This window comes from Eptesicus fuscus, chromosome 6 (genome assembly GCF_027574615.1).
Source record: "Eptesicus fuscus isolate TK198812 chromosome 6, DD_ASM_mEF_20220401, whole genome shotgun sequence".
Taxonomy (NCBI): domain Eukaryota; kingdom Metazoa; phylum Chordata; class Mammalia; order Chiroptera; family Vespertilionidae; genus Eptesicus; species Eptesicus fuscus.
In genome coordinates, this window is record NC_072478.1 from 71,059,362 (window position 1) to 71,077,629 (window position 18,268).

An 18,268-nucleotide genomic window follows, 5' to 3' on the forward strand; every position below is an offset into this window, starting at 1 on the left:
ATATGGGCTTTCAGGGACACATGAGGATCCTTTACCCAGCTGTAGCTGTGTGTGCAGGAGCAAGGGTTAGGGTTACAGGGGGGAATGAGATGGCTCCATTCTCAGTCTACATTCATAATAGAACTGATAACCAAGATATAAGAAATATAGGGAAATTTTTCTGATAATCAAGTGTGGCTTTTAAATGACAGTAAAATTTATGAATGTTCAATCATCTACACTAATAAAAGAGAAACATGCAAATTGGCCGTACCTCCACTATGCCCACAAGCCATGCCCATAAGCCAATCAGGAGCGAGTATGCAAATTAACTCAACCAAGATGGCTGCGGCCATGGAGCGAGCAGGAGGCTTGGGTTTCCCCGGCCATGGAGGAAGCCAAGCTTCCCACCTGCTCTGGCCGGCCCTGGCCTCCGCTCAAGGCTACAAAGTTTCAATTAAAGAAGATAAATAAGTTCCAACAAAAATGGCAGCAGCCACAGAGCTGGAAAGAGCAGAAGGCTTGGGTTGCCCTTGGAGATGGAGGAAGCCAAGCTTCCCCCCACCCTGGCCTGCCCTGGCCTCCGCTCCAGGCTACAGAGTTTCAATTATAGAAGATAAATAAATCCCAGATATCAGGGCCTCCACTTGGGTCTTCGGGGGCGTGGCCAGCCTGCAAACCACCACAGGCCCCTCGTCCAGGCCGCCCCATGCCCCAAGGGAACCCCCACCCTGATCCAGCACACCCTTCAGGGCAAACCAGCCGGCCCCCACCCGTGCACCAGGCCTCTATCCTATATAAGAAAAGAGTAATATGCAAATTAACCATCACTCCAACACACAAGATGGCTGCCCCTATGTGGTCAAAGATGGTTGCACCCTTATGGACACAAGATGGCCAGCAGGGGAGGGCAGTTGGGAAGGACCAGGCCTGCAAGGGAGGGCAGTTGTGGGTGATCAGGCCATCAGGGGAGGGCAGTTGGGAGGGACCAGGCTTGCAAGGGAGGGCAGTTGGGGGCGACCGGGCCTGCAGGGAAAGGCAGTTTGGGAGGATCCAGGCCTGCAGGGGAGAGCAGTTGGGGGGGACCAGGCCTGCAGGGGAGGGCAGTTAGGGGTGACCAGGCCTGCAGGGGAGGGCAGTTAGGGGCAATCAGGCTGGCAGCGGAACAGTTAGGCATCAATCAGGCTGGCAGGAGAGTGGTTAGGGGGTGATCAGGCTGGCAGGCAGAAGCGGTTAGGGGCAATCAGGAAGGCAGGCAGGCGAGCAGTTGGGAGCCAGCAGTCCTGGATTATGAGAGGGATGTCTGACTGCCCGTTTAGGCCCGATCCTACTGAGATTGGGCCTAAACGGGCAGTCGGACATCCCTTGAGGGGTCCCAGATTAGAGAGGGTGCAGGCTGGGCTGAGGGACACACACCCCCGTGCACGAATTTCGTGCACCGGGACTCTAGTATTCTTATAAAACTGAATCACTGCCTTCTACTTCCTTGTGTAATGTGGAACAAGTTAGATTAACTTCCCAGAGTAAAAGTTGAATTAGGGACAGTTCATAATTTTACTGATATTTGTCAGAGTGGAGATGAACATATGTTTAATACTTTAGACTTCACTGGCTAACTTTGTAGCCAAGTGGTGGTGGCTAATCTCATCTGTCCTGGCAGTGATGATCAGTTTGCCCTTTTTGGCACCACTGATACCTTAAAACAGTGGTCTGCAAACCGCGGCTCGCGAGCCACATGTAGCTCTTTGGCCCCTTGAGTGTGGCTCTTCCACAAAATACCATGTGCGGGCGCGCATGTACAGTGCGATTGAAACTTCATGGCCCATGCGCAGAAGTCTGTTTTCGGCCTGGGTGAGTCTATTTTGAAGAAGTGGCGTTAGAACACTCAAGGGGCCAAAGAGCTGCATGTGGCTCATGAGCCGTGGTTTGCCGACCACTGCCTTAAAACAAGGAGCCTATGGCATATTTTCGTAGCTAGAGAGATTGGCCACAGACTGGTATTTGGAAAAGGCGAGTATCCAGAAAAAGTAGTTGAAATGTATGACTTCTCTAAAGAAAAGAAATGTCTGTTTAAAGCTTAATTGCTGTTACTGCTTTGCCGAATTGACTACAAAAATCTATTGACTTTCCTTTTTGACTCTTTCTACTGAGAGGAAGAATACCCATAGCTTCCTATATAATGTTCTTTTATTATCAGGTAGAAGTAAGTTGTCCCAAGGAGATGGCTTGGAAGGTCAACATGTACCGTGGATACTTGGCTATCTGCCACCCTGAGGAGCAACAGCTCAGCTTCATCGAACGCCTGGTGGAAATGGCCAGCAGCTTGGCCATCCGTGAGTGGCGGCGCTTGCCTCATGTGGTGTCCCATGTGCACACGCCTCTTCTCCAGGTGGGTTATGGTACATTAATGTGAGCAGTATCTTGGGTCCATCATAGCAGAGAACATCTTGTCCAGAGTTAGATTTGTAAACTGAACTGGATGGCAGAGAGGAAACTCCTTCTACTTGTCTTGTCCTTTCCCATTTAAGCTCATCCTCAGTGGAAGGAAGGCCAGAGTGAAAATGTAGACTCAAATGTTGCCTCTCACTTTTGGAACTTCCAAGGGACTTAAGTGACAGAAGATATCCTCAGGAGTGCTTTTGATGATTTGCATTTTTGCTTTACGAATTTTTTTTAGTGCCCACTATATCACTATCAGTGTGATGCCACTGTTCAGTTCGAAAGGTCTACCATCCTCTGAAACTTTTATATAGATATATATTTAAATTGATTTCAGAGAAGAAGGGAGAGAGAGATAGAAACATCAATGATGAGAGGGAATCATTGATCGCCTGCCTCCTGCACACCCCCTACCGGGGATCAAGCATGCAACCATTGTTGTCAGTGTTACAGATGTCTCCCATTTTCTCCCTTTTTGCCCTCCTCCACGCCACACCAGGCCTTCCCCATACTATTGTCTGTGTACATGGCTATGCATATATGCATATATGTTCTTTGGTTAATCTTGTCCTCCTCATCCCCACCTGAGATGTTATTCTATTCCATGCATCCATTCCTCTGGCCCTATTTTGTTTGTCAGTTTATTTCTTTCATTAGATTCCACATATAAATGGATCATGTGATATTTGTCTTTCTCTAACTGACTTCACTTAGCATAATACTCTCCAGATCCATCCATGCTATCTCAAAGGGTAAGAGCTTCTTTTTTATAGCTGCATAGTATTCCATTGTGTGAATGTACCACAGCTTATTTATCCACATTGATCGATTGCCTCCTGTATACACCCTGACTGGGGATCAAACCCGCAATTTAGGTATGTGCCCGGACCAGAAATCAAACCCGTGACCTTCTGGTACATGGGGTGACACTCTAACCAACCGAGCTACACTGGCCGGGGCGAGAAGTGCTTCTTTTTATTTTATTATATATTTTTTAAATTCCTGTGGGAGGGGAAGGTGGAACTTAATGGGTAAAATTTGTATAGACTCAAAATTGTGGCCAGGGCTCTCCCAGTAAGAAGATGGCACCAGAAGTTTGGAGCCAGCAACACATCTAAGGTTTAAAAAGTGTTAAACTATATAGACTCAAAAGACACATGATTGAAAGTGTCTGTACCAGCCCAAAGAGATAATCAGAACCATGTTTTAAAATGCTTAATATGGCTGTGGGTTTTTAAATGTTGATGGAAGGCAAGCATGAGGGCAGGGGACTAGGCTGTTCTTTTCTTCGACATTGGCAGAGAAAGAGCCAACTATAGTTGGAAAAGAGACTTGTTTTGGGGGCTATCTGTTAGCAACTTTGGTATCTACACCATTCTTCTTCCCATCTCCTGTCTCACAGTGGCCACAGAGCTGAGGTTTTAAAATTGGAGGGATCAGGAGAGCAGTGTTGGAGGTGAAAAATGAGTTAAATGTGGAACCTAAGGTGTCTGTAGAAGTTAAGAGTGCTTTCTTTCATAATAGAATTGTGAGATCTCTGCAATCAGTCTGATTCCTGATGGACTCTGGTTTATTTTCTCACGTGATCTTTGATATAATGCTTACTGTGGAATCTCTTATGTTGGTCTCATTCAGGCCGCCCAGCAAATCATTGAACTTCAGGAAGCTGCGCAGATAAATGCAGGTTTACAGCCAACCAACCTGGGAAGGAACAACAGCCTGCATGACATGAAGACGGTGGTAAAGACCTGGAGGAACAGGCTGCCCATTGTGTCCGACGACTTGTCCCACTGGAGCAGCGTCTTCATGTGGCGGCAGCATCATTACCAGGGTAAACCTACCTGGTCCGGCATGCATTCATCATGTAATTTCCCAGACACCCGCTGTTCTGGTTTCATGTCTTGGTTTTTTCTTTTTCTTTTACCAGATTGTCTAATTTTTGGTGGGTATGGGAGATGGTGGTGGTATGGTGAGACAAAGGTGAAGGTGGTGAAAGATGGGAAGGATTTTTCCACCTGTTACATTTTTTCTACTAGAACAGAAGTGCTGCTTGACACTGCTTCTTGCATCAGGGGCTCAGGCCAGTGTGATCGGAGCTCTGGGTTGTGGCTCTTTGTTTTGAACACCACCCCTCACCTCCCACGAAGAACTGCTCTTAGGTGGCTGTGAGTGTAGCCTTCTCCAGTTTTCTGGTCCCCTTTGCTCATACACTAAACCTGCCAGACATCTGTTTAGAACAGCCTTCATGATTTAGTTAGCCAAGATGGTAACACTCAACTCAATAGTTAGTGCTTTTTATATCTTCCTTTTGATATGAAATACAAGGAAAAGTAACAAGAATTTATTACGGAGCTTCCCATCTTCATAAGCCATGTGTGTTTGTTTTCATTTTTTACTTAAGCCTTATTGTGGGACACTTTGAAAATGTTTGGCATGGACTGATAACTCATTTCTTTGCTCTCTAGCTATTGTAACTGCATATGAAAATAGTTCTCAGCATGATCCAAGTTCCAATAATGCTATGCTTGGAGTTCACGCGTCAGCTTCAGCAATCATCCAGTATGGAAAAATTGCCCGGAAACAAGGACTGGTCAATGTAGCTCTGGATATATTAAGTCGTATTCATACTATTCCAACGGTTCCTATCGTGGATTGCTTCCAGAAGATTCGACAGCAAGTCAAATGCTACCTCCAACTGGCCGGAGTCATGGGGAAAAACGAGTGTATGCAGGTAGAGTGCCAGCAGGTCCAGTAAAGAAGGGTAGGAGTGTCCACATGGTTCAGACAATAAGGAAGGAGGGTTAGAATTTTCTACAAATACAGCCTTAGTAAGGAAGCAGATCTTCCTGAACAAGAAAGGGAAAGGAAACCACTTGAGTGAGTACATACATATGTTTTAACCTTTTGCACTCGGATGTCGAGTGTGACTTGACACGGTTAGCATCGGTAGCAGGAATCGAGAAAAAAGCAAGCGAGTGCAAAGGGTTAATCCTCACCTGAGGACATGCTGTTATTGATTTTAGGGAGAGGGGGAGAGGAGAGAGAGAGAGAGAGAGAGAGAAACATTGAAGTAAGAGTGAAACATTGAATATTGACTCAGGCATGCGCCCCAACCGGGGATCAAAAACGCGCCTGCAACCTGGGAATGTGCCCTGACTGGGGATCAAACCTGCTACCTTTTGGTGTACAGGACAACACTCCAACCAACTGAGCCACACTGGCCAGGGCACCACTTGAATATTTGAATTGCATTTTATCATCTCTGTTCTATCATATACTTGGTTAATGTATTTAAGGGAAAAAATTAAAGACTGCAGAAGTATGAGGATGTTGTAAGGTAGATGCAGAAGTATGAGGATATTGTAATGTAGATATTGGCTATGTTCAGAGGAATATTAATAAAATCAATGAACTGTTTAGACATCTATATATATAAAAGCCTAAGTGACTGGCCGATTGGCCAGCCTGCCAACCGGCTGACTATCCAGTAGCTATGATGTGTACTGACCACCAGGGGGCAGATGCTCAACACAGGAGCAGAAACCACAGGAATGGAAACATGTAACAGACTGATGAATCTTGGGGAAGTGGGGAAGGGGGAGAGCGGGAAGAGATTAACCAAAGATCTTAATATGCATACTAGAGGCCCTGTGCACCAGTGGGGTCCCTCAGCCTGGCCTGCGGGGATCTTCGATAATCCCCTGAGGGGTCCTGGATTGCAAGAGGGCACAGGCCAGGTGAAGGACCCCACCAGAGCACGAATCCATGCACTGGACCTCTAGTATAAAATAATACCCTTAAAGTGTCTAGAACCTGAATTTAGCATTTAGTGATTCAGTTTAAATACTATTTGTCAATAGATATTCATGGTAGGCAAATCTGTTGTCAATTTAAAGTATATTTGTCAATGACCTTTAGGATTTATTGGCTAGATTAATATTTTAATGAATTTGTTATATTATTGTATAAAAATTTCAAGGACTTTTTTCTACACTTTTTTTAAAACAGGGACTTGAAGTTATAGAATCTACAAACTTGAAATACTTCACAAAAGAGATGACAGCTGAATTTTATGCACTGAAGGGAATGTTCTTGGCTCAGATTAACAAGTATGTATGTCACATAGGAGGAAAGTAAGAGTAAAACCCAACAACTTTTAAATGGTTATTGAAGCCGATGTGAAGGTCAAGTTTGAAATTGGTATGATTCAGTGATGGTTGTCAGGTGTGATGTTTTAGGTGTTATACCTCTGCAGAGAGAGTAACTTCCAGTTTGATGTGTACTTTAAGAATGTATTTTTTTTTTTTTGGGGGGGGGGTGGATTTTGTTTTGTGTGTGTGTGTTGTTGTTTTTTTGGTACATATTTTTATTGATTTTGGGGAGAGGAAGGCAGAGGGAAAGATAGAAACATCACTGATGAGAATCATTGATCGGCTGCCTCCTGCACTCCCCCTACTGGGGATTGATCCCGCAACCCAAGCATGTGCCCTTGACGGGAATCGAACCCGGGACCCTTCAGTCCTCAGGCCAATGCTCTATCCACTGAGCCAAACCAGCCAGGGCTGATGTGTACTTTAAAAGCTTTTAAAAAGGAGTTGCTTGAAAACAGAATGGCTGATAACATGGATTCATTTCCCCATATTCTCAGCATGCCATTTGGGCACAGAGTTGATCCCTTTTACGGAGGTGCTTCTTATTTTAGAGCAGGGGTCAGTCATCTGTGGCCTGCAGGCCAAATCCAGCCAGTGTCTGGATTTGTAAATGACATATTGGAACACACCCACACCACTGACGTGTCTATGGCTGTTCACAGTACAGCCACAGAGTTGAGTTGTGACAGAAATTAACCTTTTGCACTCGGATGGCGAGTGTGACTCGACACAGTTAGCATTAGAATAAAGGAATCGAGAAAAAAGCAAGCGAGTGCAAAGGGTTAATGGCCTGCAAAGCCTAACCCGTTTTCTAACTGGTCAATTACAGAAAAGGGTAGCTAAACCCTGTTTTAGAGAAATGAATATCAGGTGAAATTTTATAAAATATACAAATGATATATACTTACAAGATGCTACCTGTTGCCATATATAGAGCTGTAAAACTCACTTTTCACATTTTCAGTTATAGGAGTTGCATTAAGCTTATTCTATATAATAAAAGGCTAATATGCAAATCGACCAAAAGGCAGAAAGACCGGTTGCTATGATGCACCGCTCAGCCAGAAGCCCTGAGCTGAGCTCCCGGCTGGTGAGCACAGCGGCGGTGGTGGGAGCCTCTACCGTCTCCAAGGCAGTTGGACACCCCCCGAGGGCTCCTGGACTGCGAGAGGGTGCAGGCCAGGCTGAGGGACCCCCTTCCCCACCCCCACCCCTGAGCACAGATTTTGTGCACCGGGCCTCTAGTTTTTAAACAAAGGTGATTTTGTCAAGATAAAAGGGTTTTATCCTCTTAAAATATGTTTTAAATTCTCATGAAACCACATACCTGTTAGCACTCTCTTCCTTTGTCCTCTGACAACCATTAATCTACTTTCTGTCTCTATGATTGTCAACATTTCATATAAATAGAATAATATATAATGTGACCTTTTGACTCTGGCCTTTTCACATGTTTTCAAGATTCATTCATGTTATAGCATGTGTCAGTGCTTTGTTCCTTTTCATGGCTGAATACTGTTTTGTTGTATATTCCTACATTTTATTTATTCATTCAACAGTTGACATTTGGGTTGTTTCCTCTATTCACCTATTAGGAGGAATGCTGTTGTGAGCATTCATGTAAAAGATTTTGTATGAGCATGTTTCCAGTTTTCTTGGGTATATACTCAGGAGTGGAGTTGATGGGTTACATGGTATTTTTTTATCTTTTTTTTTTTTCGTTAATCCTCACCTGAAGATATTTTTTTCCATTAAGTTTTAGAGAGAGTAGAAGAGAGAGGGACAGAAAGAGAAACATCAGTGTGAGAGAGATACATTGAGTGGTTGCTTCCTGCATGTACCTCAACCAGGGTGGGGGATCGAACCTGCAACCCAGGTACATGCCCTTAACTGGGAATCGAACCCACAACGCTTTGGTGCATGGGCCAACACTCTAAACACTGAGAAACACTGGCCAGGGCAGTACTTCTTTATCTTTTTGAGAAACTGCCAGTTTTCTACAGTAGGTGCTCCATTTTAATTCCCACCAGGATAGTCTGTGTTTCCAGTTTCTCCACCTCCTTGCCAGCACTTGTTTTCCATTTTTCTGATTATGGCTATCCCAGTGAGTATAAAGTGGAATCTCATTATGGTTGCTTTGCATTTTTCTAATGACTAAGGATGTTTAGCATCTTTTCGGTGCTTCTATGCCATTTATATATCTTTTTCTATACAAATATCTATTCAGTTACTTTGCCATTTTTTATTTGTGTATTTGACTTATTGTCCAGTTGTAATTATTACATGTCTGGATATGTTTCCTTCAAATGCATCATTTGCAGATATTTTCTCACATTGTATAAGCGATCTTTTTACTTGTTTGATAGTGTCCTTAATGCACAAAGTTTATCATTTTGATGAATCCAATTTATCAAATTTTTGTTTTTGTTGTTGCCTGTACTTTTGGTTTCATATCTAAGACACCATTGCCTAACCCAAGGTCATGTGCATTTACTCCCATGGTTTCTTCTAAGAGTTTTATAGGTTTAGCTCCTACATTTATCTCTTTAATCCATTTTGAGTTAATTTTTAATATGGCATGAGGGTAGTTGTCCAAAATTCATTCTTTTGCATGTGTATATTATGTTGTTCCCAGCACCATTTGTTGAGAAGACTGTTCTTTCCCACTATTGAATGGCCTTAACTCTGAATCAGTTAATCAGAAATGTATAGGTTTATTTCTGGACACAGTTCTGTTCCATTGGTGTGTATTTCACCCTTACACTAGTATCACACTGCCTTGATTGCTGCTGCTTTGCAGTAAATTTTGAAGTTGGGAAGCATTCTCTCAGTTTGTTATTTTTCAAGATTGTTTTGGCTTTTTGGGGTCCCTTACATTTCCATATTTTTAGGTTATGTATTTTTGCAAAAAGAGGCAGTTGAAATTATGACAGGGATTGTGCTGAATCTATAGATTAATTTTGGGGGGAGGCAGTATTGCCACTGTAACAGTATTAAATCTCCAATTCATGAACACAGGATTCATTTACTTAGGTCATCTTTAGTTTCGTTTAACAATCCTATATAATAAAAGGCTAATATGCAAATCGACTGAATGGTGGAACAACCAGTCGCTATGACGTGCACTGACCACCAGGGGGCAAGCACTCAATGCAGGAGCTGTCCCCTGCTGGGCTCACAGCTGGTGAACGCAGTGGCGGTGGCGGGAGCCTCTCCCCTCTCTGCGGCAGCGCTAAGGATGTCTGACTGACAGGGAGCGGGCCTAAGCCATCAGTCGGACATCCCCCGAGGGCTCCTGGACTGCGACAGAGCGCAGGCCGGACTGAGGGATCCCCCCGAATGCACGAATTTCGTGCACCAGGCCTCTCGTATTTTATAGTTTTCAATGTACTAGGTGTATGGGTTAATAATGCGGATTTTGTAATCAAAGAAAACACGATAATTTCAAGAGAAACATCAAAAGTGCTTTATTCAAAGTAATGTCCATTGCTAGCTACATATTTCCCCCATCTTTCAGGTAATTTGTGGATACTGTTCCAATAGAACTTTTCTTGTTTTGAGGCAAACCATTCAGAGACCCAATTTTCCACTTCTTCGTATGTTTTGAAGTGCTGCTCAGAAAGTGCATGTGCCATTGATCAGAACAAGTGGTAATCTGAAGGAGCAAGGTCTGGTGAATTCAGCGGGTGGGTTAATACTTCCCAGGCAAGATCTTTTAATCTGTCTTTAACTGGTTTTGAAGTGTGTGATGGTGCATCATCATGAAGAAAAATTACTTTGCCGTGTTTTCTGGCACATTCTGGCTGTTTCACGATCAAAGCATGGTTCAAATTGATTATTTGTTGTCGGTAGCAATCAGTATTAACGATTTCACCTGGTTTTAGAAGCTCATAATACACCACACCCTCCTGATCCCACCAAACGCAGAGCATTGTCTTCTTTCTGAAGCAATTTGGCCTTGCAGTCGATATTGATGGTTGACCTGGATCAACCCATGATTTTGTTCATTTGGGATTCTCAAAATAAATCCACTTTTCATCGCCAGTCACAATTCGATAAATAAAGGACTTTTGTGCCGTTGAAGCAACATTTTACTGATGACTTTTCGGTTCTCCATTTGTCTTTCGTTCAGTTGATGTGGCACCCATTTTCCTTCCTGTAAAATCTTTCCCATTGCTTGTAAATGATCGGAACTTGTTTGCTGAGCAATGTTTAATCTTTCTCAACGTTGTTTTTGAGTTTGACACGCATCTTCATCCAATAATGCTTGTCATTGTTGGTCTTCAAACTTTTTTGGTTGACCTGGACGTTCTTTGTCTTTCACATCAAAATCATCACTTTTAAAGCGTTTAAACCAGCGTTCACAAGTATCTTGAGATGGAGCATGTTCACCATAAGCTTCCCGAAGTATACGATAACTTTTTCTTCAAAATGAAGTAATGAATTAAAACTTCCCGCAAGTACTCTTTTATTGGCACGAAATTCAACATTTTTAAGCGTAAAAATATCTATGATGTTAACACCTTCAGCAAATTTGATATATGAAGTTTTGAATCTTGCTGTCAATACAACAAAATAGCATACATATCAAATTGCATATATATCAACGTATGTGTAACTCCATCTATTGAAAAAATCTGCATTATTAACTGACACACCTAGTACAAGTCCTACATTTCTTCTTTTTTTTTTTTAATATATTTTTTTAATTGATTTTTTTACAGAGAGGAAGGGAGAGGGATAGAGAGTTGGAAACATCGATGAGAGAGAAACATCCATCAGCTGCCTCCTGCACACTCCCCACTGGGGATGTGCCCGCAACCAAGGTACATGCCCTTGACCGGAATCGAACCTGGGACCCTTCAGTCCACAGGCCGACACTCTATCCACTGAGCCAAACCAGTTAGGGCAAGTCCTACATTTCTTATGTTAATTTTATTCTTAAATATTTTATTCCTTTTGATGGTATAAAATGCTTTCTTAATTTTATTTTTATATTGTCCATTGCTAAGGTATAGAAATACAACTGGATTTTAAATATTGATCTTGTATTTTTCAACATTGCTGAATATATTTGCTGTAATAGTTCTTTTCTGACTTCTTTAGGTTTTTCTGTATATAAGGTCATGTAATCTGCAAATAGAGATAGTTAGCATTTTCCTTGCCAATCATTTTCATGCCTGTTTGCTCTGGCTAAGAATTCCAGCACTAAGTTGAAGTAGAAGTGGTGAAAATGGACATCCTTGTCTTGTTCCAGTTCTCAGAGGAAAACCTTTTATTGTCCAGCATTGAGTATGATATTAACTGTGGGTTTCTCATATATGACCTTCATCATATTAAGATAGTTTCCTTCTATTCCTAGTTTGTTGAGTATTTTTATCATGAAAAGGTGTTGCATTTTGTCAAATGCTTTTTCTTGATCAACTGAGACAGTGTGGTGTAGTATAATGGATTGATTTTAGTATATTGAATCACTCCTTGCATTGCTGGTAAATCCCACTTGGTCACTGTGCATAATCTTTAAATATGCTTTTGAATTTGGCTTGCTAATATTTTGTTGAGGATATTTGCATCTGTATTAATAAGGGATATGGATGCGTAGTTCTCTTTGATGTCTTGTACATTGTTGGTTTGATACTAACATGGTGCAGCCACTATGGAAAACACTTTGGCAGTTCCTCAAAAAATTAAACATAGGATTAAACATAGGAGCAGTTCCACTCCTTGGTATATTACCCAAAATAATTGAAAATGAGTTCTCACATAGGTACTTATTCACGAATGTTCACAGCACTATTAAAGTAGCTAGAATGTTAAAACACCTCAAGTGAATGGATAAACAAAATGTGGCATATACAGGTAGTGGAATAGTGTTTAGTAATAAAAAGGAATAAAGTACTCATACATTCACTCTATGCCAAGTGAAAAGTCAGACACATAATGTGTGATTCCCTTAACATGAAATATGAAGAGAATTGGTAAATCTATATAGAGACAGTAGGCAGATAGGTGGTCCCCAGAGGTTGCTTAATGGCTAAGGGTTTTCTTCTGGGATGATGAAAACATTTTGGCACTACATACATAGAGGTGGTAGCTGCACGACCTGTATATGCAAAGTGCGTGACTGTACTAAATGCCACTGAATCGTTGTTCACTTTTAAATGGTTGATTTTTTTCTGTGACGTTCACCTGAGAAGAAGACCAAATTAATGTTGTGATTTGTGTCCTCACAGATCTGAGGAAGCAAACAAAGCCTTTTCTGCAGCTGTGCAGATGCATGATGTGCTGGTGAAGGCTTGGGCCATGTGGGGCGATTACCTGGAGAACATCTTTGTGAAGGAGCGGCAGCTGCATCTTGGAGTGTCAGCCATTACCTGTTACCTGCATGCATGCCGGCATCAGAACGAGAGCAAATCAAGGAAATACTTAGCCAAGGTGAGGCCAACAGAATTAGCTTTGACCAAAGATCAATCTGGTAGCCTTCAAGTTTGGATGACAATTCAGCTACTTCCAATTCATGCTGGGTGAGAGGCTTATTTCATGCCTTAATTCTCCATTTTTATCACTCTTCAAAGTACTTTTCCTGTGTCAGTTTTAAAGATGAGAAAACTGAGGCCTGGACATACTCGGGATCCCAGGACACTTATGCAGCAAAACCGAGCCTGGAGTCTGGGTCTTAGGTCTCAAGTTCAGTGTCCACTGTGGGATTTCACACTGGACAGAGGTTCCTGCAGACTGATGAAGGGTCTGCAAGGAAAACTTACCTGCTAGATACCTGTTAGATTCTGCTCTCTCGCCTGCAGGGACAGTGCACATGTTCATAGAGCCTGTCAGCTCTAGTCGCAGGTCATGTGAGTCCCGTGGCTTCTGTGCACACTATAAGGTGAGGTCCTGGTTGCAGGCATTCTCATCCTCTGTTGCCTCAGCGCTGGGCACAGGATTGGCAATTTGACATGTGCCCAGTGATGGTCATCAGCTTGAGAGTCCTTTAGTGTTGCTCCCTCTCATCCCTCATCCCTGCCACAAAACGTATAAATACAGCCCAGAATTAATTCTTGCAGAAAACTTAAGAATAAGTATTTTTCTTTCCTGTTTTGTTTGTTAAGGTTTGGACTTTTTTAGAATTCCTTAAGGTGATGCCAAAATGTGGAAGGTACATCAGCACATAGTAGTTCCACCCTACTATAGAAACAAACCAACTCCATGAGGCAAAGAAACTACCTAAATATCTGACTCCAAATTTGCTTATTTCTAGATGTCATTGTTTCAGACATCCTTGGACACGGGGCTGCCAACCTGTGGCCTACCTGATGCTAGGGTGGTGTTCCTCTGAGATTTTTAGCAAAAGTCCAGTTTGTATTGGTGCGATCACGGGTGTGAGTTAGCAGGGTAGCAAGCCCTCACCATCCACCTTAGGGTCACTGGCCACCACCAGCTAGTTGATTGGCTCAATTAATAATTGGCAGTAAAGCTAAATCTAAACAGAAAACTTTATTTTAATTTTTGGTCTTATTTATCTGTTAAGTTTAGCAATATTGTTGGCCCTTTGGTGGATATATTTCCAGTAAAATGACTCTATATGATATTTTAATGCTGGGAAAAAGTCACTTTAAAGGCCTCAGAATTTTTATTCAACTCTAGAATTTTTCCTTCTACCCTAGGTGCTGTGGCTTTTAAGTTTCGATGATGATAAAAACACTTTGGCAGATGCCGTCGACAAGTACTGCATTGGTGTGCCACCCATCCAGTGGCTGGCCTGGATCCCGCAGCTGCTCACCTGCCTGGTTGGCTCAGAAGGAAAGCTGCTTTTGAACCTCATTAGCCAGGTCAGAATAACAAGGTGTCTTTGTTCACACAAAAAAAATTGTCTTTGTTTCACATTCTTTTTTTCCAGAAAGAAAATGTGCATGCTCAAAGCATGGGAAATAAGTCAACGAGATGGGAACATGTACACATCTAGCTATCACTTTAATAAATAAATAAAAATAATAATAAATAAAACATAATTAAGTGTGATTGAAGAATATATCAGGGTTGAAATGAAATAATCTGCTATAGCATTGCTGTATTAAAGTGGTAATTTCTTTGCTTGAACATGTTGCCACATAAGATGCAAATACAGTCAAACCTTGGTTCTTGAATATCTCCCATCTTGAACAGTTCAGTTCTTGACCAAGTTGTTCATGGAAAAAGTGTCTTGGTTATTGAACACAACTTCAGTTCTCAACCTGACAACCCCCCATTTTTTAAAATATATTTTATTGATTTTTTACAGAGAGGAAGGGAGAGGGATAGAGAGTTAGAAACATCGATGAGAGAGAAACATCCATCAGCTGCCTCCTGCACACTCCCTACTGGGTATGTGCCCGCAACCAAGGTACATGCCCTTGACCGGAATCCAACCTGGGACCCTTGAGTCCGCAGGCCAATGCTCTATCCACTGAGCCAAACCGGTTAGGGCCTGACAACCCTTTCTTGCTGATACATCAGCATGACAAAAATTATCTCTCAGGCCACAAGCAAAGGAGAGAATGCGAGTCAGTTTACCGCTTAAACATCCCAGGAAGTTGTGCTATATACATATATACGTATATATATTTTGCTTTTGTTGCTAGAAATGGATGATTAGCACAATTTTAAAACATATATAGGCCATCAAAAGTGCTAATGTTGCTAAAGGTGTGACAGAAACAATGATCACAGGCAGTTGAAGAGGTAGAAAAACTGGTTGATTTGGATAAATGAAAAGTAGATAAGCAGGTGATGGCATTTCACAGGCAGTGATATGTGAAAAAGCAAAGATGCTGCATGCTGACTTTCTGAAAGACACCCCTGTAATGAGTGCCAAAAGTGGTTTAAGGATAGTAGGAGTGGTTCTGTAAATCTAAGAAAAGAAGTGTTTATAGATTAAACAGTACATTAGACATGTACTGTATATAAGAAAGGTTAAGGTAGGGAATCATTTGGGACTCTGGAACAAATTAATTCAATTTACATTTCTAATGGGAAAAAATGATTCCATTTTCGAACATATTGCTTCTCAAATAGCCTTCAGGACAAATTAAATTCAAGAGCTAAGGCTCCACTGTGAAATAACCATTCTCTTAAAATGTAAGATTACTAGTGAGTACTCTGAGAGCTGGTCACAGTGAAATGTGTGTCTGATTGCTATTTTATAACCGATTTCCTGTCTGTGCCAGGAGGTCTTCAGAGCTTCCCTTCAGAATAAAACTCTCCCATGCATGTGGAGGTTGTTGGCCTTGGTGGAGTTGTTTGGCTGTGGCTGTTAGAGAATTAAAGTTGGGTGCACTGAGGTTGGTGACAGGGCATCGGGCAGATGGCTTTCATGACCATTATTTAAGAACTAGAGGCCCAGTGCATGATTGAATCATGCATGTGTAGGGTCCCCTACACGCTTTCGCTTTCGATCACAGGGGAGCTGGGTGCCTGTCCGCTAGTGCACCAGGCCTTTCAGAAGCCTCCGGCGCGGCGAAGGCTTCTGAAAGGCCTGGTGCCTGAGTGGACAGGCACCCAGCTCCCACGCTTTTGCTTTGGATCGCTGGTGCACCAGGCCTTTCAGAAGCCTCCAGCGTGTCGGAGGCTTCTGAAAGGCCTGGTGCCTGAGTGGACAGGCACCCAGCTCCCACGCTTTTGATGGTCTGCGGTGGGACATGAGCTCGCTGCCCCAGAGGCCCCTTCTGTGCCGCAGCACAGCCATGGCGCAGACGCTGAGCTCGAGCCGCCGCTGGCGACGCGAGCTCAGCGTTCCGCCGGCCCAGTCGGCCACCCCGGCCACCCTGAGTCCCGCCCCCGTGCCTCCTGGCCAATCGCGGGCATAGCGAAGGTAGGTCAATTTGCATATTTGTCTATTATTAGGTAGGATTGTTCCAAAATGTTCATGTCCTGAGAAAACATTAGGGGAAGGACCCAAACAGTAGAAACTTAAAGATACCTCAGTCTGGAATGTAGTACCTTTGTGCTTCCTCTTCTAAAATTATAGTCATGTAACTTTTCATGAATGAGGAGCATCGTCACCAAGCACTTAGGAACACACCACTCATCATTTTGTCAGTTTACTTTGCTTTTTAAAAACATGTGGTGCATCATCTGTTTTTTACCCAGAAAAGGTTTTATTTTTTCCTTGAGAGGAGGTAGCTGTGTTTTTGGAAACGGGCGTTTTGCTTGGGGATGTATCTCAGGATAGATTCAGTCTATGTGTACTGTCATTCATTGAACATCTCTTAATGTACACTAGCCAAACCACCCCGGGGCGGTGCCGGAGTGAGATAATATCTGCTCAGCCCTTTGAAGGAGCCCTGTAACCCCAATTTGGTAAAACTGGCTTTTCTTACTGTAAATAGAAAAGTTTAAATCTCCTTGCTGCAGTTACACAGAGTAAAGTTACTAGTATTCACCGATAAGCCTAATTGTCAGCTAGAATCATTTCACAGTTCCCAGTGAACTGTGCCAAATAGAAGACTGTTTGGTGTCTTTTTGTGTTTTCCTTTGGTTGCCTGAATGAGATTCGGGGACTTATGCATTTTGCCTTCCTGAGATTTACTGAATCAAGTGAAAGTATGGTTTCTGTGTCATTAATGGTCCCCATGTAGGACTGCTGAAATGCATACACTATGTTGATCTTTCTTGGGTCTTTAAAGCTAAACTGGATGTTTTACCTGCTATTTAATCTGGCTTCATCTATTAGGTCAGTGGTGCAGTATTTGCTTCCTTGGTCCAAATGTAGACCAGCCACCCATTTATGGTTTACATCAGTTATTTTGATACAAAGTGTCTTCATCCAGAAGAACAGTGAGCAGTGTTCTTCATTACTCCCTGTCTCTGAGCAGGTCGGACGAGTGTACCCCCAGGCAGTCTACTTTCCCATCCGGACCCTGTACCTGACTCTGAAAATAGAGCAGCGGGAACGCTACAAGAGTGGTATGTCTCGGGCGGGGCCAGCTGGCCAGGCTGCGGAGGGCTTGTTCCATGGGGCTTTCCCATCCAGTCTGCTGTGGACACACGCCTGCCCCACAGTGGACTTCCTAGCATGTGGGCCAGTCTTTAGCCAGTGAGAGAGAGAATATTTTGGGACCAGAAGGCAGAGCCTGATCCTCTTGTGTGAAATTATGGCTCTTCTTTGCCATAATGTAATTGGGTATCCATTTACCTGAGTGATTTGACCCCTAAGTAGAAATCATATATGAAATTTTTAGCTATAGGTAATTACAAATAACTTACCTAATTAGTATAACTACATCCTGGTAAGCAGTGTAAATATTAGTTACTATAAGATTTTAAATCTATATTGAGTAGTTCCTGTATATAAAGAAATAACTTATTTGATGGTTCCAGTTGCCCACTAAGCATGGTGCTTTATAAACAATTAAAGGATCATTTGCTTCACAATATTTTTAATACCCAGACATTCGTGCTACGAGACCAGAGTCTTTCTCAGCAGCATCGCCTGCCAGTGAGCTGGTGGGTTAGGAGGTTGCACAGCACACTTCCGCCCTGACCTCCTGGGTCCACCTAGGTAGATTCATGTGTTGGTCATTTGAAAATTAAGATGTTTTTATTCTAAGTGAGCTGAAGCTTAGGTAAATGGGGCTCATGGGTTTTAACAACATTTCTCATATAGCAAGTGATTATATTTTTCAAAAATATCATTTTACATGTGGTTTGGCTTTCCTAGGTGAAGA

The 18,268-nt window shown here is 42.6% G+C and overlaps 1 protein-coding gene across 1 annotated transcript in view; it reads left to right on the forward strand.

The window, feature by feature from the left end:
* TRRAP (transformation/transcription domain associated protein) overlaps positions 1–18,268 on the forward strand; it is a 124,646-nt gene that overhangs the window by 92,016 nt on the left and 14,362 nt on the right. The window contains exons 57-63 of the mRNA XM_028149310.2: positions 2,177–2,368; positions 4,054–4,249; positions 4,884–5,149; positions 6,427–6,527; positions 12,803–13,004; positions 14,231–14,395; positions 17,417–17,507. Coding sequence (XP_028005111.1) covers positions 2,177–2,368; positions 4,054–4,249; positions 4,884–5,149; positions 6,427–6,527; positions 12,803–13,004; positions 14,231–14,395; positions 17,417–17,507 — 1,213 coding nt within the window. The remainder of the gene's footprint in view (positions 1–2,176; positions 2,369–4,053; positions 4,250–4,883; positions 5,150–6,426; positions 6,528–12,802; positions 13,005–14,230; positions 14,396–17,416; positions 17,508–18,268) is intronic.